The sequence below is a fragment of the Argopecten irradians genome, chromosome 1 (assembly GCF_041381155.1).
Source record: "Argopecten irradians isolate NY chromosome 1, Ai_NY, whole genome shotgun sequence".
Lineage (NCBI taxonomy): Eukaryota > Metazoa > Mollusca > Bivalvia > Pectinida > Pectinidae > Argopecten > Argopecten irradians.
This window is the reverse complement of record NC_091134.1, coordinates 65859503-65885174: the sequence shown is the minus strand read 5'-3', so window position 1 is coordinate 65885174 and position 25672 is coordinate 65859503. Positions and strand designations below refer to the sequence as shown.

The window sequence follows — 25672 nt, the reverse complement described above, 5'->3', positions numbered from 1 at the left end:
TTATATATGTCCTTGCTATTATTATGCCCATCAATATAACCTTTTTAATAAAAAAAAATTGCTGATCAAAATATCTCTTGGAACACTGAAAATCTTACTTCACGTAAGGTTCATCACTTTATGTGTTCTTACAAGAATTTCATCTATGTCCTTGGTTCGAACTATCCAGAGTAAGATTTATAAGATAACAAGAGGCCCATGGGCCTTAACGGTCACCTGAGTTAGAATATATAATGAAACAAATAATGAAACAAATTAAAGACATATAAACACTATATGCTGGGCCTTGAAGTTGGTCAGTGATTTATAAATTTGACTTTTTAGACTATGAAGAGTATTTGCTTCCATCAAACTTTGAATTTAGAGGTATTTTTTGAAATTTTAATCATTTTGACCCTGTTTGGTCCTGCCCCTCTGGTGCCCCAGGGGGTCATCGAGGACGGATATGGATGTTAAAATGCTATATCTTAGGCTAACAATTCTAATCAAGTATGACTCATTTCCTACGAAAATTGGGCAAATAATGTTCACAAATATGTTTTTCCTATATAAACTAAAGTAAATTTGACCCCTCCCCAGGGAGTAAAGTGAGACCCCAAGGTCATATAATTCACAATTTTTATAAAACATCTTAAGACCTTTCCATCTATAATTATTTGATTCTACTATATCCAGAATTTAAGAAGATTTTTGAAGTTTTAGCCTATTTGACCCTTTTTTAGCCCCGCCCATCTGCTCCCAGGGGGTCGGCCAGGACCAATGTGGATATGATATTAAAATGCTATCTCAGGCTAATAATTCAAACCAAGTTTGACTCGTTTCCAATTAAAATTGAGCAAAACATGCTCATAAATGTGTTTTTCCTATATAAACTATAGTAAACTTGATCCCCTCCCCAAGGGGAAACAGGAGACCCCAGGGTCATATAATTTACAATTTTTGTAAAGGACCTTAAGACCTTTCTATTTATGAAAAGTATTTGATTCTACCATTTCCAGAACTTCAGAAGAAGATTTTTGAAGTTTTTAGCCTATTTGACCCCTTTTGACCCCGCCCCTAAGGCCCCTGGGGGTCAGTCATAGAAAATTTGTTAATAGGATTAAATGGCCATCTCATACTGATAATTCTGACAACATTTGACTCATTTCCTATTACAAATGACCAAATAATGGGCAAAAATGTGTTTTCTCAATATAAACTATAGTAAACTTAACCCCCTCCCCAAGGGGGAAACTGGAGACCCCAGGGTCATATAATTCACAATTTTTGTAAAGGACCTTAAGACCTTTCTATCTATGAAGAGTATTTGATTCTACCACATCTGTGAGTAGAGAAGAAGATTTTTGAAATTTTACTCAATTTTACCCCTTTTGGCCCCCTCCCACAGCCCCCTGGGGGGTGGGGACCATATAATTCACAATTTTGATTGGCCTTATGCCTTAGAAGGTTTGTGCAAAATTTCATTGAAATTGCTTCAGCAGTTTTGGAGAAGAAGTCGAAAATATAAATTGTTTACGGACATACGACGCACGACGGACGACGACGGACAAAAGGCGATTAGAATAGGTCACTTGAGACTTCGTCTCAGGTGACCTAAAAAGTCAATGTTTAAACTATATATCACTAGCAAGAAAAATTTTTTTACTGGGAAAATGCGGACTTGAACGATCCATTGATGAGACATAACCAGTACATGGTTTACCGTAACCACTTGTACGCAGTTAATTTGCTACGCAGTTAATTTGCTTTTATAACTTCTACTAAACGTCCTGATTTATAAATTAAATTGTATGATGATATGTATTGATACATTTTACTTTATATATATCAATTCAAATAAACATTATCGTGCGAATGGTTTCTAGTAATTAAGGGCAGTTTTATGTTGCAATAAATATTACATGTATGTTTCTGATTGCAATAAATATTTCTATCTGTCAAAGTCCATATAGACTGCAGAATAAATAGATATTTTCTCATATCTCTGTAGCACATCATTTACTTTGTCTGTTGTCTGAATGAAGTGGACATATTACCTGGACACGATGTCCACCTGTAGTGGACACCGCGTTCACACGTAGTGCACTCCCTGTCTACCTGTAGTCTAAACCTTGTGCACTCCGTGTCCACCTGTAGTCTAAACCTTGTGCACTCCGTGTCCACTCGTAGTTCACACCGTGTGCACAATGTGTTACCTTTAGTCTACTACCAACTGTAGATAAAATATTAAAATGTTATCTCAGGCTAATAATTCTAAACAAGTTTGACTCATTTCCTATGAAAATTGAGCAAAAAATGCTCATAAATATGTTTTCCCTAAATAAACTATAGTAAACTTGACCCCTCCCCAGGGGGAAATGTGAGACCCCAGGGTCATATAATTCACAATTTTCATAAAACATCTTAAGACCTGTCCATCTATGAAGAGTATTTGATTCTACCATTTCCAGTATTTAAGAAGATTTTTTAAAGTTTTAGCCTATTTGCCCCATTTGGCCCCGCCCCTCTGCCCCAAGGGGGTTGACCAGGACCAATATAGATATATTAAAATGATATCTCAGGCTAATAATTCTAAAAAAGTTTGACTCATTTCCTATGAAAATTGAGCAAAAAATGCTCATAAATGTGTTTTCCCTATATAAACAAGGACATAGTCATTCAGATCCCCCGCCAATGGACATATCAAAGCTGAAGTAAGTTTGATTGTGGAGACTTATGTGTATGAAAAAACCCAGGAAAAAGGAAGTTGAGCTAAAGAAAGATGGTGTATAATTCAAGTAGAGCGGGGCTGCAATTGTTGAATCAGGTATACAGCCTTGACATTTATATTAGACTATATACACAAAGATGGGTGGAGTTTTGCAAAGTAACATTTACCATTTACCATGATATTTTCAGCAATGTTTCCATGGTAACGGAAAAAGTGCAAAAAATGAAAACCTAAAAATAGCAAAAGGTACAACTAGACCATAAAAAGAATGTGTCTATGAAGTTTCGTGGAAATATCTCTGCTGGTTTTAGAGTTATGCTCCGGAAATGAACCTGCTACAAAAATATGATATTTTCAGCAATGTTTCTATGGTTACAGAAAAAAGCACGAAAAGTGAAAACCTCAAAATAGCAAAAGGCACTACTAGACCATAAGAACAATGTATCTATGTCTATGAAGTTTCATGGAAATATCTCTACTGGTTTTAGAGTTGTGCTCCGGAAACGATTCTTACGCAAAAATCTGACATTTTCAGCAATGTTTCCATGGTTACAGAAAAATGTACAAAAAGTGAAAACCTTAAAATAGCAAAAGGCACTACTAGACCATAAGACTAATGTGCCTATGGAGTTCTGTGCATATATCTCAACCGGTTTTCCAGTTATGCTGCAGAAACGAACCTGGTACAAAAATATGATATTTTCAGCAATGTTTCCATGGTTACCGAAAAAGTCCAAAAAATGAAAACCTAAAAATAGCAAAAGGCACTACTAGACCATAAGAACAATGTGTCTATGAAGTTTCATGGAAATATCTCTGCTGGTTTTAGAGTTGTGCTCCGGAAACGATTCTTGCACAAAAATCTGCCATTTTCAGCAATGTTTCCATGGTTACAGAAATAAGTACAAAAAGTGAAAACCTTAAAATAGCAAAAGGCACTACTAGACCATAAGAACAATGTGTATATGAAGTTTCGTGGAAATATCTCCTCTGGTTTTAGAGTTATGCTCCGGAAACGAACCTGGTACAAAATATGATATTTTCAGCAATGTTTCCATGGTTACGGAAAAAATGCAGACAATGAAAACCTAAAAATAGCAAAAGGCACTACTTGACCATAGGACAAATGTGTATATGCTCCGGAAACTATTTGTACGGACGGACGGACAGACGGACGGACGGAACCCATTTGTATATCCCCTGCCAACTTCGTTGGGCGGGGGATAGCTATAGTAAACTTGACCCCCTCCCCAGGGGGAAACCTGAGACCCCAGGGTCATATAATTCACAATTTTTGTAAAGGACCTCAAAACCTTTCAATCTATGAAGAGTATTTGATTCTACCATTTCAAGAATTTCAGAAGAAAATTTTTGAAGTTATAGCCTATTTGACCCCCTTTGACCCCAACCCTAAGGCCCCTGGGGGTCAGTCATGGAAAATTGGTTAATAGGATTCAATGGCCATCTCATACTGATAATTCTGACAATATTTGACTCATTTCCTATTACAAATGATCAAATAATACTCAAAAATGTGTTTTCCCTATATAAACTAAAGTAAACTTAACCCCCTTCCCAAGGGGAAAACCTGAGACCCCAGGGTCATATAATTCACAATTTTTTTAAAGGACCTTAGGACCTTTCTATATATGAAAAGTATTTAATTCCATCACATCTGTGAGTGGAGAATAAGATTTTTGAAATTTTAGTCAATTTTACCCCTTTTGGCCCCTTTCTTATGCCTTAGAAGGTTTGTGCAAAATTTCATTGAAATTGCTTCAGCAGTTTTGGAGAAGAAGTTGAAAATGTAAATTGTTTACGGACATACGACGCATGACGACGGACAAAAGGCGATTAGAATAGGTCACTTGAGACTTTGTCTCAGGTGACCTAAAAATGTCAAACAACGGATTCTACGTACTATTTTAAAAAAATGTCTCTTAAAAGATTCATTTGTTTATAAATATGACTTAGCAAGACAATTAATTCATTATTATTTTGTGTTAAACAACAATGTGCCGATGGTGTGAAGCCGGTATGTTCAGATCGAGCAGAGTTGCATACTGATATGACGGCATTCACAATTATCATTTCTAAATGCAGGTAACTTTAAATTAAAAAAAAAGTATCATGTTAAGAATGCTTTAAAATCATTAAAATACATTGTAAAACTCATCACAGCCATTCTAAATCGTAATATTCACCCAAATCTCGTGCCTTCAGGTGCTCTCACATTCATCAAAATGCATCGTAAAATTCTTAATCGTAATAGTTTTCCCAGGGGAGACCCACGGACCCCTCAAACACCAAATTCTCGCATCTTCGGCGCTCGCAAATTCATCAAAATGCATCGTTAAACTCATCTTAGCCATTCTAAATCGAAATATTTTTTCTCATAGGAGATTCTTGCCCCCCCCCCCCCCTAAACACCAAAATATCACAATTTGCCTATTCATTAGTTTCCTTTTATCGAGGCCACTGTCTATAAATGTATACAAGGATTCTACTTAACCATATATGAAAAAAAATTATAAAGTATATATGGTTGTGTGTTGAATTAAAGAATTAATCTCCACCTGTAAGTGCGGGGCGAGGAGGGGGAGGGTTCCAAATATTGAGGACCTTTGCCCCCCCCCCCCCCTCCTCTCAAATTACGTTTCATCTTCCTACGCCACTGAGATACGCTGTAAATGTATCGGCTATTACGCTTAAACAGGCCAATGTAACCAATAAAATATAAGTTGCCTCTTAGGGGTGTTATTACATCTATATCCATTTGCTGGATGAGATATTCAGCGACCCCGATTTCGAACTCAAAGATGCACTCGGTTCTTTCCGTTGTAAACAGTCAATGCCGACAGATCCAATTTCTTGTTGTGTTTGGCGATATTTTAACATTGATAAACATTGCCAATAGTTCAAATTAAATGTTGTAATTTCAAAAACTTTCTAATTTCAGGTATAAGAACGTTTGTAGGAAGTCAAAAACCCTAAGAAATCTATGTAAATCTAATGATTTAGTAACTTTAAGTAAAATCTAAAAGTCAAAGGGGAATAACCCAAGTAGATGTCTGAAAACTGCTCACAGAACACTGTAAGCAACATACAAACAATGGACATGTAGATATATATTGCCACACATCAAACTCATCTTTCTTTCCCCAAACAAAAGACTCAACAGATATCATTATAACTAACATTGAAATATTTCTGTATACAAATGTGTATATATATATAATACTTGTCATAGAAAACAAATCAAGTTTGCTTTTTTTTAATTTAGAAAATGAAGATATTGAGTACACTTGACATCTGTAACCCATTAAGACATAACTGAGTAAGGTTAATTGTTGTGTAACGAAATAAATTCTGAAGGACAGAAAACCATGCTGGTGTAGGTCTATCACAAGGTTAATTTGGTTAAAAAGGTAAGAATTTTGTATAGTTGACTTGACTGACCTTGATAGCAGATCAATTTTGTTTTTACAATTTTAATGTCCTATTAACAAAAAATGCTCATTAATGTGTTTTTCCTATATAAACTATAGTAAATTTAACCCCTTCCCAAGGCAAAACAGAAGACCCCATGGTCATATAATTTATAGGGCTGTAACGATACTTTTCCCCACAATACGATGCGTATCTCGATACAGGACCCACAATACGATATGTATCTCGATACATATAATTAAATAATAAAAAATACAAAACACTAAGACAACTCTCCTTTTCCAAGATTTAATCGTTTAAGTTGTTCAGATCCTTAAACATGCATGGTTTTTTTTAGAAAAATCAATTTATCCACATCTTCAGGATTAAGGCAGCTGCGCTGAATGGTCACAATATCTCTAGCTGTGGAGAACACACGTTCACTTGGAACACTAGTTCCTGTGACTGTGAGATAGTATTTTGCAATATTGGACAACATAGGATATCTGTATCATTGTCACATCACCATTTCAAAGGATTACAGGCAAGCGGAGGAGTGGGTTCACTGAAATAACTTTGCACTTCACCAGTGGCAATATTAAGAGGGGTCTTATTTGCCGGTTCAGTTCCAGTAATGAACACATCACCAAATAAGTTTTTTATTGTAGAACCTGTTCCAGAACTGACAGTGTCTGATATTCCAGAATCTTGGGATGAAGATAGCTGTGAAGTAGATGGCATCAGGTCTAGAGTTGGCAGAGTGGGCTGTGTCTCAGGGGTTGATTCAGGCTGTGGCTCATCCTCAACTGGCTCAGTTTTGATGTGTGGCTGGACAGTACTCTGAAAATCAAAGTCATATGAATTCAATAAAGAGTTAAATATACATTGCATTGTGTTCATTTCTCATTAATTTCATTGTGCAAAATGTAAAGAAATAAAATAATATTTATGAATCTCTATCAACTTGGACATTTTAAAAAAAATATACTGTTTTAACTTATGATAAAATTTACAAGAAAGTGTATTTTATTCACTTAGTGATTAAATTTTGAATGATGAATGTTACATGTAAACAAACCTGAGTCAACACCTTCTGAATGATCACATCATGTAGTTCCTGCCTGTGAATGTCATCAAGCTGGGGGAGTGATTTGAACCTAGGGTCCAATGCAGAACTAATTAACAGAAATTGTTCAACTTCATGATTATTATACCTGGACTTCATGTTCTGCTGGATTGCCACTTTTAACTGTCTGATTACGGAAAACTCTGTACCTGCAACCAATTCCATTGATTTCAAGATCTTGTACTTCATGGGACATATCAAGGAAACTGTAGGTTGCTTTTCATCACATAGCACTGCAGTAATGTCCTTCATGTCTTTCAGAATAGAAACAGCATCCTCAAGATTTGTAATGTCCACCTCTCTGAGTGTGTCAAGATCCTTGACATGTTTCCGTACATCCCCACTCATTAATGTAGCAGTGATAGCAGGCTGCTGTTCAAGGTATCTAACCATCATATCGTAGCTACTGTTCCAGCGAGTAGCAACATCAATAATGAGTTTGTGATGTGGAAGTTTTAAAAGATCTTGGTTGGTTTTTAGTACACTATTTACCACTGAACTTCAGTGAAAGAATGCCACAATCCTTTTTACACGACTTAAGAATTTTCATTGGTCCTACACTCAAGCCTCTTTGTGTTGCAAGATTAACAGTGTGCGCAAAACACTTAATATTGGGGCCCAGTCCAGCAGACTTGACAGCTCCATCCATGTTACTGGCATTGTCAGTAACGACAGGTACCTGGCCATTCAATTTTGTCAAACCCCACTCTATAATGGCACCAGAGAGAACTGCACCTACATTTACAGCTGTATGGGACTCGTGTATTATCCTTGTTTGTAGCACACGACTACAAAGTGCCCAGTTTTTACTTAAGTAATGCGCCGTTATGGTTATATAACTCTCAACTGCGCGTGATGTCCATCCATCAGTTGTTATAGCTACGTAATTAGTATTTACAAGTTCATGCATCACTTCCAATTTGGTTTCTTCGTACAACTGAGGGATGAGTTTTTCACTGAAATAAGGTCGGGACGGAATCTTATATTTTGGTTCGAGAGTGTTCAACATCGCTTGGAAACCTACATTTTCTACAATCGAAAAAGGCCTCATGTCCACGGCAATAAATTTTCCAATTGATCTCGTAATTGCCATTGCCCTGTCACTATTGAACCTTAACGGCTTAGACAAAACGTCACTTATCTTTGGTTGTTCTGATTCCAGAGACAAAGCCGATTCGTCGCCTGATTTTCGTTTAACTGAAGTCTCCGGTAAGTCTGTATCAGGATGATAGCGTTTGAGATGTGTGAAAAGGTTTGTTGTGGCTCCCGTATATTTTGTCACATAGTCACACAGTCTGCAACACGCTTCATTTTTGTTTTGGATTTCTTTCTCATTAACTGTCTCAGAAGAAAATCCAAAATAACGCCATACGGCCAACTTGAATATTGCAGGAGGTGCCGTGAGTTTCCTACCGTCGGCCATCTTTGTTGGGTGGGTTAGAATGGTATGAAGAGCGCGTAAGGGGCGATAACTCGTTAAGCAAGTAATTTAAGGTATCGGGATGCTAAGTTTACGAATCGTGTATCGCATCGTGGCTATGTATATCAATATATATCGTAGTATTGATATAACGTTACAGCCTTAATAATTTACAATTTTTATAAACAAACTTTAAGACCTTTTCATCTATAAAGTGTATTTGATTCTACCATTTCCAGAATTTCAGAAGAATATTTTTGAAGTTTTAGCCTATTTGACCTTTTTTGGCCCCGCCCCTCTGCCCCCAGGGGGTCGGCCTGGACCAATATGGATATGATATTAAAATGCTATCTCAGGCTAATAATTCTAACCAAGTTTGACTCGTTTCCAATGAAAATTGAGCAAAAAATGCTCATAAATGTGTTTTCCCTATATAAACTATAGTAAACTTGACCCCCTCCCCAGGGGGAAACGTGAGACCCCAGGGTCATATAATTCACAATTTTTGTGAAGGACCTTAAGACCTTTCTATTTATGAAAAGTATTTGATTCTACCATTTCCAGAATTTCAGGAGAAGATTTTTGAAGTTTTAGCCTATTTGACCCTTTTTTAGCCCCGCCCCTCTGTCCCCAGGGGGTCGGCCAGGACCAATGTGGATATGATATTAAAATGCTATCTGAGGCTAATAATTCTAACCAAGTTTGACTCGTTTCCAATGAAAATTGAGCAAAACATGCTCATTAATGTGTTTTCCCTATATAAACTATAGTAAACTTGACCCCCTCCCCAGGGGGAAATGTGAGACCCCAGGGTCATATAATTCACAATTTTTGTAAAGGACCTTAAGGCCTTTCTATTTATGAAAAGTATTTGATTCTACCATTTCCAGAATTTCAGAAGAAGATTTTTGAAGTTTTAGCCTATTTGACCCCTTTTGACCCCGCCCCTAAGGCCCCTGGGGGTCAGTCATAGAAAATTGGTTAATAGGATTAAATAGCCATCTCATACTGATAATTCTGACAACATTTGACTCATTTCCTATTACAAATGACCAAATAATGCGCAAAAATGTGTTTTCCCAATATAAACTATAGTAAACTTAACCCCCTCCCCTGGGGGAAACTGGAGACCCCAGGGTCATATAATTCACAATTTTTATAAAGGACCTTAAGACCTTTCTGTCTATGAAGAGTATTTGATTCATCCACATCTGTGAGTAAAGAAGAAGATTTTTGAAATTTTACTCAATTTTACCCCTTTTGGCCCCTCCCACAGCCCCCTGGGGGGTGGGGACCATATAATTCACAATTTTGATTGGCTTTATGCCTTAGAAGGTTTGTGCAAAATTTCATTTTCAAGTCGAAAATGTAAATTGTTTACGGACATACTATGCATGACGGACGACGCACGACGACGGACAAAAGGCGATTAGAATAGGTCACTTGAGACTTCGTCTCCGGTGACCTAACAAACCACCGACCAGCAGTAAGTATACCTGGTAACTGCCCCAAATGGGATTCAAACCAGCATCTCAGACGTGGAGGGCTTGTGGTAATATGTCAGGACATCTTAACCACTAGGCCACTATGGCCCCCAGTGGGTCAAAGTTGTAAGGAATCCTGGTAGCCTTTGAACCAAGGCTATACTTTGGTCACTATATCAGATTCAGGCAAGACTCTCTGTAACTGTAAAGGGATGACTAAAGATCTCAACCTCTCGCCATAACCAAATACGTTACAAAGATCTCTCATATGTCCATATTAATGAGACCACTATAACATACATACAAGGAAGATTGTTAAGCATGACTTTATAGCCAAACACCCACACCCCATCCTAGGTGTGTTTAGAACCACTGTACTAACACAACTGAAGCATTGCCATTATTTTTTTTCCATTAAAGTAAGTTTATATTAGGACAGTTTGTTAAATGACAAAGTGATCTAACCTTCATCAGTGTTTAGTACAACAGCTAGATCATTCATTACATCTCAGTAAGTTCACCACATCTCAAACCCATTCATCACATCTCAGTAAGTTCACCACATCTCAAACCCATTCATCACATCTCTAGTAAGTTCACCACATCTCAAACTCATTCATTACATCTCTGGTAAGTTCACCACATTTCAAACAAGTTCACTGGATTTCCAATCACAAATCAAATGTTTCATCACATATCTCAATCAGTTCTAAACACTTCAAATCAATGTCATCACACTTCAAACCAGCTCACCACATTTCAAATTAATATACATTTTCCATCAGTCGTCAAATGAACAATTGTCATAAATTTTCATCTCTTGATGTTTTACATGTACAGCATTTCTAATTACTTATAATTAGAACCAATTGATTTTTAAACTTCCAATACATTTCTGCTGTATCTTTGACTATTTTTTTCCACCAAAGTTTACAAAAATTAACTATCAGTTATTCTAATCAATTAATCTTACTTCTGACTAATTTACTTTATTTCAAGTACCAAAAGTAAATGCCTTTTCCACGTCTGATTGACTGATCATTTTGTTCTGTAAATTATTGATTTCAATGGCACAGCAATTTCAAATTAACTGCAGCAAAAGCTAACTTTGAGAGCAAACCATGCAACTGTTTGGTGGTCATTGATTCAATGATAATGTTGCTAGGCTATTCTGTACCAGGTGCTACCGATATCTCACTATTGATTCAATCTTGACAAGCAGCTAGATGTTTTCTTACATCCTTATCTCAACAACAACTCATTTTTTCTAGACAATAGGGCAAAAACAGAGATGGAGACATCAACTTGAAAGTGTTTAAGATACAGGAAAGAGGGGTTCTTTTAAGAAAAATTCAACTCAAGAAGATAGCAATTAGAAATACAAATTGAAGCAAAATGGATCATGAATAGTCAATTTTCTCCACATCTCCACATTTTAGCTTACCTGCCGTAATTTTGCTAGCTTGCAGCTCTTGGCAAGTGAGTCTGAATCCGAGGAATTGTGTTCCTTCATCGTCTGTTCGATATTGTTCTGCACAGCACCTGGCACAGAGAGATCAGTTTTGGCAGGACTGACAGCTGTCTTGGTGTCCAGTTTAGTCTGGCCATGGCTAGCAGTAGTCAGGGTATATGTTGTTCTGTGATCAGCTGAACCAACTTTCTGAGTGGAGTCCTTAGCATTGGCAGTATTGCTGGTGAAAATCCTAGCTGACTGAGGGGACTTAGGAGAGTGATTTTGTTTTGGTAATTCTCTAGAGCTCATGCTGTCTGGTAATGGCTGTAAAAAAGTAACAGAATAATAACGTTTCTTTATATGGTGTTTACATAACTAGAGGTCCACAGGGATGACAGCTATCAGATTTATAGTCAAACAAACCCCTGTAAACAGTTAAAAGAAGCTGATTTATAGTGGTATATTTAATCCTTCAACACAAGTTTCATACTTTCAGGTCCAACTTACAATTCATTCTTGATTTTGATTGTGTTATCAGAATAACAAGAGGCCCATGGGCCTTAACGGTCATCTGACTCATGGCACAAAACAACAAAGTCACAGTATAAAGTATTGGTTAACGATTGATATAAACAATACAAGGAACTCCTTAGTTGAATATGTAAGTTTCTGAAATAGGTAAATGCCATTTGTTGAACAAACTTGGTAGCCCTAAATCCATATATGGTTGTAACCCATTCAAGGACTAATATGAGGAGGAGTCAGATTTTAAAGCCAAATTTCAGCAAAGCTCCCATTTTGGACCTCCACCGTACTATCCCCATGGGTCTTAGCTAGGTCCTTTATAAAATATGATTGTCCTCACCTAAAGTTCCCCCTTCTGAATCAATATAGACCAATTTTCATTGAGATCTGAGACTGAAACCTGAAAACAGGAAGTGGGCCAGTGGCCATCTTGGAATACCAAAATCTTCACGAAAATGTTTTCATGTTGTTCGGCATCAATTAAAACCCCTATAGACCAATTTTCATTGAGATCGGAGACTGAAACCTTAAAACAGGAAGTGGGCCAGCGGCCATCTTGGAATACCAAAAATCTATACGAAAATGTTTGCATGTTGTTCGGCGGACGGCGCATGACGACGGACGAAACACGATGACAATAGGTCATCCTGACCTTCCGTCAGATGACCTAAAAACTCATCCTTTTTATGATTGATAAACACTGTGAATATTATATAATCATTTCATGTCATATATCTCTGATTTCTTATCATTTTCAACAACATTATAAATATAATATTTCACCTTCTTTGAGATGATGACAGAGGCTTCCAAGTATTTGATAGCTAAGAATTATATGCCAATTTGAGATCTGTCCGATATCAATTCAGCCAAAGTTCAGCCAATGGGTTCTTTTACAATTTTATTCAGTATTCTAACAAATATATCAGAACTCAACAAGGTTGGTGTGATATGGAATATGTTGTCAGGAGGTCAGTTATGTTTCTTGTTGTTATAAGTTAGATAAAGATAAATATAGATAACTGTTCTATGCATGCAGGCTGTCTTGGCATACGACGGTAAAATAGACACTTCTTCCTCGCTGGAAGTGTGATCATCTCTGTCTGATATTATCTGATTATTATTTAAATGGCTTGTTGTGTAGACTTTTGTCTAGCGAGAGTACAAAATTCAGAATTTATGGAAGTTTGTTTCTGACCTCAATATTCTGGTCATTCGGTCAAATTCCATTATATGTCTATTTCATGTCGATTAAAAAATAACAAATTGCCTTATGGAATTATCTCTCCAGTCATTTAGAATCAACTCACGGCAGGAAAAGAAGGACATGACAAGACACAAGACATAAGATGAGATTTGATGGACACAGGTAACATCCCCCCCCCCCCAAAAAAAAAAAGACTTTTTTTTTTTTTTTTAATGAATACCTGTAAATAAACAGTTATGAAAAGCCAATGTTATGTTTTTTAGGTGTCTTGAGTGAGATGACCTATATAAAGTAACCTTATAGTAAGCTATAATATAGATCATTTTATGATCGGACACTCTGACCTGTCATGATCATGCACTAACTATCCAATAACACAGGTGTTAAGTACAGGTTGTTTTCTGTTGTTGTTCCAAAGTATACACTGCAGTCTTTATAGTGAGGCTCTGATTTTTTTTTTTTTTTTTCAGGTGTGACAAAGTCATTTTCTTTATTAATGTTGTAAAACAAGAAATCAATGTAACAGGTATTTGACACACAACTGATATTTAAGTTTAAAAAAGATATGATCCATCTTTACCTGATGTAATAGAGAACTTTTAATATGGACAGGTATCAGTTAGAGTATTGCAAGAAAATATTATATTGTAATCCCTTTCCCTCATTTTCCTTAACCTTACTATGCTCCATGTATAGTTAGAGGCTCCATACATATTTTTGTATTTTTTTTTTTTTTTCAGATTAAACTATGTTAATTCTTTATTACATTTTTTCAGTATGTTTTTCTATACACAGGAAGAAATTGTAAAACAAGAAATCAATGTACAGGTATTGACACACAACTTACCTTTTTACAATGATATTTAAGAACGGATAAGCAAATACAATAGATATGATATAAAGCAAATATCATCTGGTTACCAGCCTGATGGTCTGAATAGAGAACTTTTAGGCATATGGACACTGCATCAATTAATATGATAAAGCTAGAAAATGATTATATTCAACACGAAATGTCAGAGGCATCAACGAATATGCCCTTGTCCTCATGATTAAAAGCAGGACAGGACAAGACAGGACTGGATAGAGGTGAACATGGGTAAGATTATTTAAGAGTCTTCTCCTCCTTGAGGGCAAGATCTTTCAACCTGAAGGGCAAGGCTTTTTAGTTGTCAAAAACAAGGCTTGCCTCGCATTTGACAGCTTAAGAATCTTACCGCGAGGGATGAGACTTACTTTGGCTCAGTCTCAAGGGGTGGAATGATTATTTTTCTCTCAATCTGTTCGCTTGCTGATTTATTTCTATTGATATTACATAAAGGCATGACTATAGTAACATGATTATTGGCATGACATCAACATATGCAGTACTGTTCTTTGTTTTGCACGGGATTTTACTCTCATCGAAAGTGTATATATATATCTGTACTCTTTATTTCATGGTGAGGGCATAAAACAAAAATCACAAGGACCAAAGAAATTAAAAACAAGAACAAGGTTAGGCATGTTACACTAACCCTTCCAGTAACTCACCAACTTTGCTCCAGATTTATGACAGGGGGTTTGTCCTCCCCGGTCAGCAGTCACTCCAACATCACTGTCCCAGGATGGGTAACAGGGCGGTGTAGGTAACCTGGAATCACTGGTCTGATCCCTCCCTGAAAACATCAGTACAGTTATTGGAAATACTGGTTCAATATCCACATATATTGGACATCAATCTCTGTATGCATAATAGACCTTTAAAACATTATTCTATCTTTGCTGCATGTTACAGTTATTTTTCTTTCAAGAAGGTATTGATCGTGGTGTTATTATTTTGTGAGTAAAATTGAGGTTAGAAGGATATGAAAAATATGATGTTTTGCTCACAAAAATTGATGTAACAATCTATGCCTACACACAAGAGCAGGTAATGCTTTAATATGCAAATACAGAATATAGATATAATGACATGAGCAAAAACTTTGAATATCCCATCATCAAAGTCTGTTTGTTTCAATAAAAAGTACTTTTTCTTTTTATCCAACAAGACCATCCTCATGCCTATCTTTGGTCTAATAGGGTGTTCAGTAGTCGCTCTAGCAATGAGGCATTGCTGCTGAAACAATAAGAGACCAAATGATCCCGTATTGTACACCTTCCACTTTAAACACTATGAAACTGGTTTTTGATTGTCATTTCGCGAAATACCTCTTCATTTAATCATAAAAAGGACTATATTCATAGAGATGAATTGTCTATCACTTCATTCTAACTTTCTATGAGTAGAAAACAATTCAGCATTTCAGTTTGTAATGTACTCAAGATCTAATCACAGCTGTGTTTAGAGTACAAGAGACTATGGGCCTCCTAACCTTCTGTTAGTCTGCTACAAAGTATCCAGATGGCTATACTTCCCCTGCTGATTAAAAACAATCTTCTCTCAGATTGGAATTTTCCCAATTATTTCTTTCACAGACTGTACTATACATAGCCCATTCACATCCATACCACATAACCACTACAGGTAGGACAAATGAATGGTATCTCTGATCCCTATTGCAAAATAGTAAACAAGTAATTTGAAATATCTGCCTCAACAGCATTTTATCTAAATTTCTTAGCCTCCTTATAAAATCAGGACTTAAGCATCTGAAAAAAAAACTACATGCATTTTGAAAATGGTATTTATAATATTTATGATTTAGGTAAAAGCTTAAATATAAACCCTAAATTTTGAACTTCTCAAAAAATTTAATAGCCTGTATTTGTTTTTCGGTTGAAGGCTACAAAGGTCTTCTCTTATTATTGGAGAAAATGCACCAAATTAACCTTTAACTAAGAACAATGTCATGTGACCGTAAGTACTTTTTTCCATCAAAAGGAGATAATGAAATCCTCTGGACCTTAACAACCTTGATCCTTAATCAATAGTCTGCTTGATCTTTAGCTCCCTACTTTGATGATTACAATGGCCAAACAGTATCTACTATACAGAGTCCTAATTACAAAACAACACCTCTTACCTCTGATGAATACGGTAGCAATAAAGTGGGTAATGTACAACTGGAGTATGAGAAACTTTCCAGAACTTCAACATTTTAGGGACAGGATGCTAGGCGGTGGAGCAGCATAACTCACACTGATTAGCTAACAAGAATGAGGATGCAATAATGCAGAATGAATGTGACCTTTCTTCAGGTTTCGATGTTAATACCTGAACTGGTAAACCTATAGCCTTCCCCTACTCACTAGTTGGCTTGAAGGGAAGCCCCATAAAAAGGTAATGTACCATTGCTTGTTCTAGATGAGGACCAGATGTTGCTCAAACAAACTAAACAATCTATCCACATGGTTCCTGTCCTAAAAAGGTCGATTGAAGAAGAAATTTCCATAGTCTTGGTATATTTAAACAAGATTAATTGATTGATAAAACACTTACAAATGCATTGTATGTTGGTATATATCACTGAAAACACACCTATTTTATCAACAATATACATCTTATGCTGGTACATAAGTATATAATTATCAAGATTTTGTTGTTGAACTTATCATTTCTTTTTTTAAAAATCTTTCCCCAGTTGTAGTCCAAAGCTGTAGTACTTGCACCAGAGTTTAAAGGCTTGGATTAGGATATAACTTACTTGAAAGGTCAATGTATTCATTTGAATACACTAAGTAGTCCTTTATCCTACCTAGGACAGAACTAACACAACATTGTGACACTGGGATTTATTGTTGTTGAGAAGAAGATGGTAAGTGTTTACATGCAATTTATCAAAAAAAAACTTAGATATGCCTTTGCCCCAGCAAAATGATTGCCAGACATCATGACTATAGTCATACTATAAGACCATTGCAAACCAATATGGACAGCTGATGACCAGAGCCTGATCAGCAGTGATACAATGTTTACTGTTGTGTAGGCTAACTCTGACAAGCTACCTGTCATGTCCAATCCAGACCAGAGATTGAGGGTGAGATATCTCCTCTGAAGCTACAGAACCTTTTATTCTATTTACACAGTAAAGTACACCAGACTAATTCACAGACATCCCATTGTTCACTATATAGCCAGTGTAATGTGCACTAAGTAACTCATGCATAGACATCTTAATCAACTCTGACAGCTGCCATGCTCCCTATAGACCTAGAAAAGTAGGAACAAGGAAGCAAGAGATATATCCCTGGACAATCTAACCTGTGGTCTCTGGAGGTTCTACTACATCTAGATGGTCAAACCATGATACCATGAATAAACACCAATCCTATTCACTCTTGTTTTACTAAATTACTTGCTACATTACATCAATAATACAACACAGGAAACAGGAGATAAGGACTCCATAAACAAAGAACTCATGTGGTCTACAGTGTTTACCTGCAGTTTACAGTGATAATGGTAACCCTCTGGGGTATATTTGGTTTGGTTTATGTTAACATTTCATCAATAACCTTACGATCATTTAAAGATGGTCATGTTATGGAGGTCATGTGGAAATCCAGAGTATCAGGACAAAAGTATGACAGTACCTGGCAACTGCCCCACAGGATTTCAAACTTTCAGACCCATGCAGATCTGGACAGCTCGACATGTCTGGACAACTTAACCACTTCACCACCCAGCTAGAGCATTCATGCAGTTTTGGTTACCCAGGGGTAAAATTTGGGTCATCAAAAGTGAGGGAAATGTCATGTATACAGTATACGAATGGTTTTCATCAATGTGGTATACCTTTCATTTGAAAATCCTATCACACTGGAACATTACTGTAAACTATCAAAATTTACATTTGCAAATGCTCATTCATATCAGCACATTAATATCTACTCTTAAAATTTCAAATCTACAAAAATTGATCTCTGTGAACTTGTTTTGAAACAGACATCACAACATACAGAAGTGAAAGAAAGTTTGTCAGATTAGTCGGACTCATGAATTTCCATGTAATACTCAAGGTTTTGAGTTTGGTAGAATATACTGTTTGTTACATTTCTGAGAAATTTGATACTTAAATTCTGGGTAATCGAGATAAAAACAAACCTGATGCAGAATTAAGATTTTATGCATTCCTTATTTCAAAGTCCTTGACCTTCAATCTAGGATGATATCTCTATATAACAGAATGTTGTATAGGGGAAGTGTGACGTAACTATTCAAGGAACACAATTTAAAAACAAGATGTTTATATGACAAACCTGTTGTTATCGAGAAAATAACAAAATAGCTTTCTTTCAACCCTTCCTTTAAATGTAAAAAAAACCAGCATAAATGTGACTTTGCAGTGACCAGTTGAACAGCTAGCGTGACTTTGAAGTGATTAGTTGAACAGTTACAAGTTGTTCTAGCCCCAGAAAAGCGTTATCTGAAGATGGACAAGTCAGATTCAGTTTCAGTGAACACGAAACATTACTAAGATTTGCTTACCTTTTACCTGCCAGGATGGTGCCTCCCTCTCTGAGGTGACTACAGAGACTTTAGCTGGAGGTTCCTACAACACACAATGATAAACTTGTAGGAGTTATCAATCACAGTGGTCTTTTAGGATCTCACTTCATTAATTCTAAGATTCAGGAAATAGTAAGAACATAAAGGTATATCAATCATTATACATCCATGCAATACATCATACATAAGATCCTCCATAAAGAAAATCCAACTGGTAGTCAGACACATCATATCTCACTTATTGACATTATAGCTTCCGTGCTAATTATCCTGGTGCTGCATTAGACTTAGGGAGCCGCCTTCAGATAGAGTGTCTACAACATCCACCACTAGAAATTTTACACTATCACAAAAAACTTAGGATGATAAAGATAAGGAAACTTTCACTGCAGTGTGTATATGTTATATTACCTAGTCAAATTAGTGCTGGTTTACCCACTTACACACTGAGGGTGTATAGTTCTGGTTTAGCACACTTACAGAATGTAGAGATCATGTTGTGTATGATCGGACACAGGCTGGTGATTCTCAATAGCAAACAGAAAGTAGAGCCCTTTACCTACATACAGATTCAGTCTACTGGCCGTCTCACTGCACTGCCCACAGAGATGTACCATACTGCTATATAGATTGGGTATCTGCCAGTTTGTCTGTGCGCCAGTACAAAATAGATTTATTTGTGTTTTGACAGGCTGCATCTTGGTGAACTTGTGGAAAGAAGATGTTACTAATTATGTATGTGTCTGTGTAGTTAAAAATGTATGAAAATTCCTGTTAAAGCATTGTCAGATGATAGAAAATTAGGGGGGGGGGGAGGGGAAAGACTAAGTAAATAAGTAAGGGGCTATAATTTCATTTCTGTTTTGACAGGTTGTATCTAAAATGACTGGAAATACAAAAAAAGTTAAAGTGAGAAAGTTTCTTTTAACAGCAATCTCTTGTAAGAAAGCTTTGTTAGCTTAAGGCCTAATTACATTTTTTTTCTTTATGAGTTTATATTGATATGTAGACATCAAGAATTATCAAAATAGAAAGACCTAACTAATCCATCAACGTGTGCAGACTAGAAGTTGAACAAAATGCTGTTTAATCTGAGTAATAAATGCTAGGCTGTCTGTAGGTAAATTAGTACCAAGGCTACATGTTTGTGAATCACCTTACATTTTATGTGTGTGCCACAGGCACCAAACTTAACAGAGTTAGCCCACATAACTGACTGTAAGTACTATAATTTCAGGTAATTGGATGCATACTGTTAAATAGCCTGTTAGAGGGGAGGACAGCCGTGTGATTTAATGACATACAGTCACTTACTCTAATGTTTAAAGTTAATTGATCAGTTTTACATCCTCGTAGCTATCATAGCATGAAAAGAGATAAATGGAATTCCTTCCTTGAAAAATTCATAAGCATGACAAATATTTGGTAACTTCACTTTAATTTAAAAACATTAATATATTGTATATCAATATACTATCAAGCATGATATTTATGTGAAATATGTACTGGTACATGTCAACATTTTTTTTTTCCAATTGCAAAATCGTATAAATGCTATCTATTGCTGATATCAGCTTATCAACATTTTTTGTAAAAAATAGAAGATAGAATCCAACATTTCAATATAAGTTTTTAAAGGTATGATTTATATATAACAGAATATGTTGTAGTCTATATTCACTCGATATCACAAATGGTCCAACAAGTCTGTATCCCAAATCATATCTACTGGATGGTGAAGATATTCTCCTGAGATTTTTGAATATCTGGTATTTGAAACTATAACCTTGAATAAATGTCAAAATCACTCATTTGCTTCATTTCCTGGAGTCCATACCAGGTCTATCAATATTAATTAAATGGATTTTTTTTTTATACATGTATGTTTAATACATGATGTGTTCTCCTGCTTTGGCCTAAAAAGGTCTATGTTGATCCCTAGAAATGTCTTATTGAAGAAATAAATGTCCAGGCTTTTCTATGAAATCTACCTTCATTGCAATAGGTGAGCTGAATAAATGCCTGTTTAGCAGGTGGTACCAGGTAAACATTCACCAAGATCAATAGGCACCATAAATTCTGAACTTTTAACAGAGTAATATTTATCAATAAAGTATTCAACTATCATATTAATAATAGTTTACATTTGTTTGACTTGTACTTGCTTAAAGCTATGTCAAGACAGTTTCTTTAGTTTCATTATTGCATTATGCTGCTCTCATGTGCAAATAACCAAGAGTTATCTCCCTTCTTCATTGATATTATTGGTAAGAATTCATAATACAGAACAAGTTTTAGATCTATATCTTCATGAAATATGCAATGATTACTGAATTTACTATGTCACTACAGTTTTTAAAATATTTATTTTAATTTCATCAGCTGGAAACAATCAATGCAGAAGTGTATTGGCAAGTATGATCATGCAGTCTGTTTAATCAGTGTATGAATCCAGTCATTGGAAAATGTTATTAGGTCCACACACCTCATCTAAAATAATTTATAAATTTTGATACCAAAAGACAAGTTCACATCTTGAGAAAAAAAAATTGCAAAATATGTCCAAATTATTTTCCATAGTATCACTCCCTAGTTGGAAGAGTGTAGATGTAATTCATAACTCATATATTGTTTTATCACATAATCCGCCCGATATCCACGGATTCGCAGTGTATTATTTTTGCATATATCACTAGTGTAATATATATGACCTAGAGTGATTTTTATTGGCTGGAAATTCATTGTGAGGTCAGACAGAAACAATAAAATGATGTCAGGAAAAATGACGTGTCACCAGAATTAGGAGGACAGTGGGACAAAATGGCGGCCTCTGCTGGATTTTCGGAATACATTTTGACATAAATTCTTTGTTATGTAGGTGTTTGTAGTTATGTGATCAAAAGTATCTTAAATTTGTGTTCATTTCATATGAAATTTTATGAAACCCGTCTCGAAGTTTTAATTTTTGCTCGCCAAGGCTCGCAAAAATATAAACTTCTTAGACTTGTTTCTTAAAATCTCATATGAAATGATCACTCATGTAAGATCCTATATATATGTCAGATTTAAAGCATAGACTGACAGGTAGATACTTACTCAAGGTTACTGATGAATAATTAACTCAACAAGGCCAATTAATAAGGTCCAGATATCAGTCATTGTTTAGTTCTGATAAATCATCTATATAAAAAATGTTTATTATTCAAGGTTAAACATAGGAAATAAAAACTTAAGCAAGCATAAAAAACAACAAAACAGCTATTTTTAAAATTTCTAAATGTTTCTTATAGTTATAACAAGGCAGACATCTCCAGCTGAACAATAAATTGATAACTTACCTGATAAGTAAGATGTGTCTTTACTACAGGTGGATGGTTGTTGGTTTCATTGTCATACTGTCCTCCATCTGCCATCTTCTCCCTACAACAACAAGAGAAATATGATCTGTGAAACATTATGTTTTGGCAAAGATATGCCTATACTAACCCACTCCTGAATATATAGGGACAATACTAGATAAACCCAGAAAGTACAGTATATCTGAAGTCACCAGAGTTTTATTTTTTAAACAAAGCTATGCTTAACATTTATCTGGCATTAAAGACTCTTCTACTAGTATGCATACATATCTATAATTTCTCTCAGTATATTATGGCCTTGGAAACATTTTTGAATTACCACACTTTGTAAAAACCGTCTAAGGTGAGGAGAAGCAGAATCCTTCCAACATAAGTTAAGAAAATTTGCATAAGGACAGTTTTTCAATACTGAACTTTTAAAACTTAAATGGAGACAACAAATTAGGTAAAGGAATACCCCATCATTTCTTTTTAGAACTGGCAAAATAGCAATAAGATATACAGGAAAAATAGATATGTACAGGACATGGCAACAAACAAAGCATAATCAGACCACAAGGATTCATATCTAAATAAGAATCCAGTACGAACCTTTGATTGCCATGTTGTTTGGACTGTGGACTGTGTAGATGATCCCTGAGTTTATTACTGACCAGACCAGACTTGATATTTAGTGGTGACTTTGGTACTACCTCAGTCTCGGACAGTGTATCCTCCTCCTCAATCAGGATAGACAGCTTCCTGGTCAAGTGAGGGGAGCACCTGTCATATTGTACAATTTAAAAAATCTTTTTAAAAAAATCTTTTAGAACTTGCTATCAGTGTTCAGTCACTTTTTAATAAAATATAGCAAAACTCGTGGAATATGGGAAGTGGTTTTTACATCAAGCAATTTAAAAGGGACAGATATTCCAATGCTGTCAGAATCCAAGATGGCAGACAATGCCCTATTCAAGGTAATTCAGTTAATAGTCTGTGAATAAAACATGCCATTGTCATATCCCTGTGTATCTTGGTTATAGAAAAAAGTTGACTTTGAAAGCTATAGGTCTAAGTAATTCATTTATACCAATAGGATGGCTTTTCATCCAACATGCTTTATGCTCGATATTATGACACTCCATGTGTAATCGCCAAGTTTCCCCAGTAATGTAGTTTTATATGTTCATGTCATGATAATGGCTCATTAGCATTATCCACCTTTTTGAAGTCAGTATTATGATGAAAGACAATATCCATTATGTTCAAATCTTATGCTACTTTGTTGGAGAAGCTTACAGACACAATTGAATATAGGATTTGAACACATCACACAGGGAGCATGCAATTGCAATGAGTCAATTACAACTTCTTTTACATGAGTAGAAAATTCAACCTATTCTTAAGCTACTTTACTTGAGAAGCTGAAGGAGATTTGATCAGTGAATTAGATATGAGAGATATTTACCTGGTATCATTGACAGGCTCCCTACCTTCGGGAGGATAATAGATATGGGAGAAGCTGTGACTGGAGTAGGAATTGGGCCCCATGTTATCATTCCAACAGTAGTTGTCAACTGTATGTGAACCATCCACACTTTCGTCCAAGGTCTGTCCACTGTCTTTTTCTCCCAAAACACTTTTCTTACCACTTTGTTTGAGCTTGTCTTGAACAGGAACTCCTTTCCTGGTGTTACATTTAGCACATATACCAGTATTATCACCACAACTACAGACACTAGGTCTCGTAACTTTGCTTCCTGGAAATCTACAGGTATCTGTGTCTTTGTTATCACTGGGAGTGAGCTGGCCACTCTCAATTGCTGCTTGGAAACTCTGACTCCGACGTCTTGGGTAGTGAACCATATCATCTGAAGCGTAGTTCTGACTGGCAATAGCTGCATTAAAGCTCAGTCTCCTCAGTTCACTAGTCACTGGAGCGAGCATGTCAAACGTGTTGTTGTCGTTATGGTCAACTGTCCTGCTTCCCTCCAGACATCCTTCTACTTGTCCATTGTCCCTATCAAAGCTACTGGAAGAACTCTGGTACACTATGTCATCACTCTCCCACCTAATTGACTGGTACTCTTTCCGCCGCGTTCGTCCACTAGAACTTTTCAGGGTACTCATACTGAGGTCAAGGTCAGCGGCACCCGATGTACTGGAGGAACTCATTGACTTACAGAGATTTGTCTGAGAGTTGTTGTTGTTGCTGCTCTCTGTTGACGTTTGACGTGGTGGAAGACTGCTATTCCACACAGTTCCGTTATATCCCCAACTATTACACATATTATCCTCACATTTACTGTACCCGGACAAGTCCATCTCAGAGTACGGTCGCTTCCTCACACGATGTAGGGGCTGATTCCCATTAAAAACATCAATGTCTAGGGCCTCTGAAAGATAATGCAGATTTTTGTTTACAATTTCCACGGGTTCACAACATCAAGGCAAAGTTGAATGAAATGAAAATATGTACAAGATTCAATTTTTTGCTTCAGCCTAATAGAATTACAATATTAAGGATATACAAATTAAAATAATTTCAGTGACCACTATCTACAACTGTCAAGTCACCACAAAAGTTTCATTCTTTTCTTTAGTCAAAACTTCCTATTGGCACCAGGGAATGAATGGAGAAGTAAAAGAACAAAGTTATTATTCTCACGTACTGTAAAAGATATACAATTACAACAATCATATACAGATAAAGGACAATGTTAACATCAAGGAAAGGCAATTCGAACTGTACCTCAACAGACAATAGTTAACTAAAGAATCAATAATGTTGAAATGGAATCCACAGGACATCTTTTATGTGAACACAACACGAGACCTTGCTCAATATATAGCCAAGATGTAATTGCACAAACCCATTACACAACAGTCTCTCGTGTTGATACACACTATCATGTGTGATTAAATTTCAAAATTGAAGAAAAAAAAACCCAGCTCAATTCCATTGTGTAACAAAAAATTAAGACATGGATCAATATCATATTGCAGCATAATAGAATAAGCATATCCCTTAAGATATAAATCAAGATTTGTTTATTTAGGAGGGTTGGTCTATGTATTTGGTAACACAAAATAGATTTTAAATTCTTTAAAATTTATTGTACAATCAAGAAACGTGGGCAGATATAAATATACTAAGGGAAAGAAATTTGGAGAAAGAATGGCAAAAACGGCAAGTGTGAGGAGACATTGATCACTATAATCATGTCAGCGCACAGCATTGATTTTCTCTGTCACCTTGTGTACAGTTAGCTGTGCTGTCTGAACACAACAAGCTTCTTCAGAAACACTTCAACAAATCCAAACACCTGTAACTTAACATAGAGATCAAGGTCATTGATTTCCACAAACTTTGTTGGAGCTTAAGCAATGAATGTGATTCTCAATTGGTTTTAATGACTTTAAGGTCTTGGTTGATTAGAAGAAAACAACACTGTACAGCTTTTGGATAAAAGACTCAAAATCACAGTGTAAGCTCTGTTGAGGAGGCCAAATGAGCTATCACATATTACATAATGTATCACAGTG

General features: G+C 35.9%; 2 protein-coding genes across 5 annotated transcripts in view; both read right to left on the bottom strand.

Moving 5' to 3' along the window:
* Window positions 1-25672, bottom strand: part of LOC138305816 (uncharacterized) — a 161026-nt gene that overhangs the window by 104296 nt on the left and 31058 nt on the right. For all 3 annotated transcript variants that reach the window (XM_069246096.1, XM_069246089.1, XM_069246084.1), the window contains exons 20-25: window positions 23595-24522; window positions 22739-22909; window positions 22127-22208; window positions 18768-18831; window positions 14888-15012; window positions 11614-11946 (exon numbers count right to left, since the gene is read on the bottom strand). In XM_069246096.1, the coding sequence (XP_069102197.1) occupies window positions 11614-11946; window positions 14888-15012; window positions 18768-18831; window positions 22127-22208; window positions 22739-22909; window positions 23595-24522 (1703 nt within the window). The remainder of the gene's footprint in view (window positions 1-11613; window positions 11947-14887; window positions 15013-18767; window positions 18832-22126; window positions 22209-22738; window positions 22910-23594; window positions 24523-25672) is intronic.
* LOC138305836 (E3 SUMO-protein ligase ZBED1-like) lies at window positions 6407-11602 on the bottom strand. 2 transcript variants are annotated; one of them, XM_069246106.1, is made up of 2 exons: window positions 7218-11602; window positions 6407-6979 (listed from the first exon to the last, which is right to left on the bottom strand). In XM_069246106.1, the coding sequence occupies exons 1-2, from the start codon at window positions 7659-7661 to the stop codon at window positions 6662-6664; spliced, it is 762 nt and encodes a 253-aa protein (XP_069102207.1). In that variant the 5' UTR covers window positions 7662-11602; the 3' UTR covers window positions 6407-6661. The 2 variants fall into 2 exon arrangements, 1 of the variants encoding a protein (XP_069102207.1); XR_011205725.1 differs by having other exon boundaries at window positions 6847-6979.

Coding starts and splice junctions, on each gene's coding strand:
- LOC138305836 (XM_069246106.1), bottom strand. CDS start 7,661: ATGATGGTTAGATACCTTGAACAGCAGCCTGCTATCACTGCTACATTA. Junction 6,980..7,217: donor TTCAGAAGGTGTTGACTCAG/GTTTGTTTACAT, acceptor TTTGATTTTCAG/AGTACTGTCCAGCCACACAT.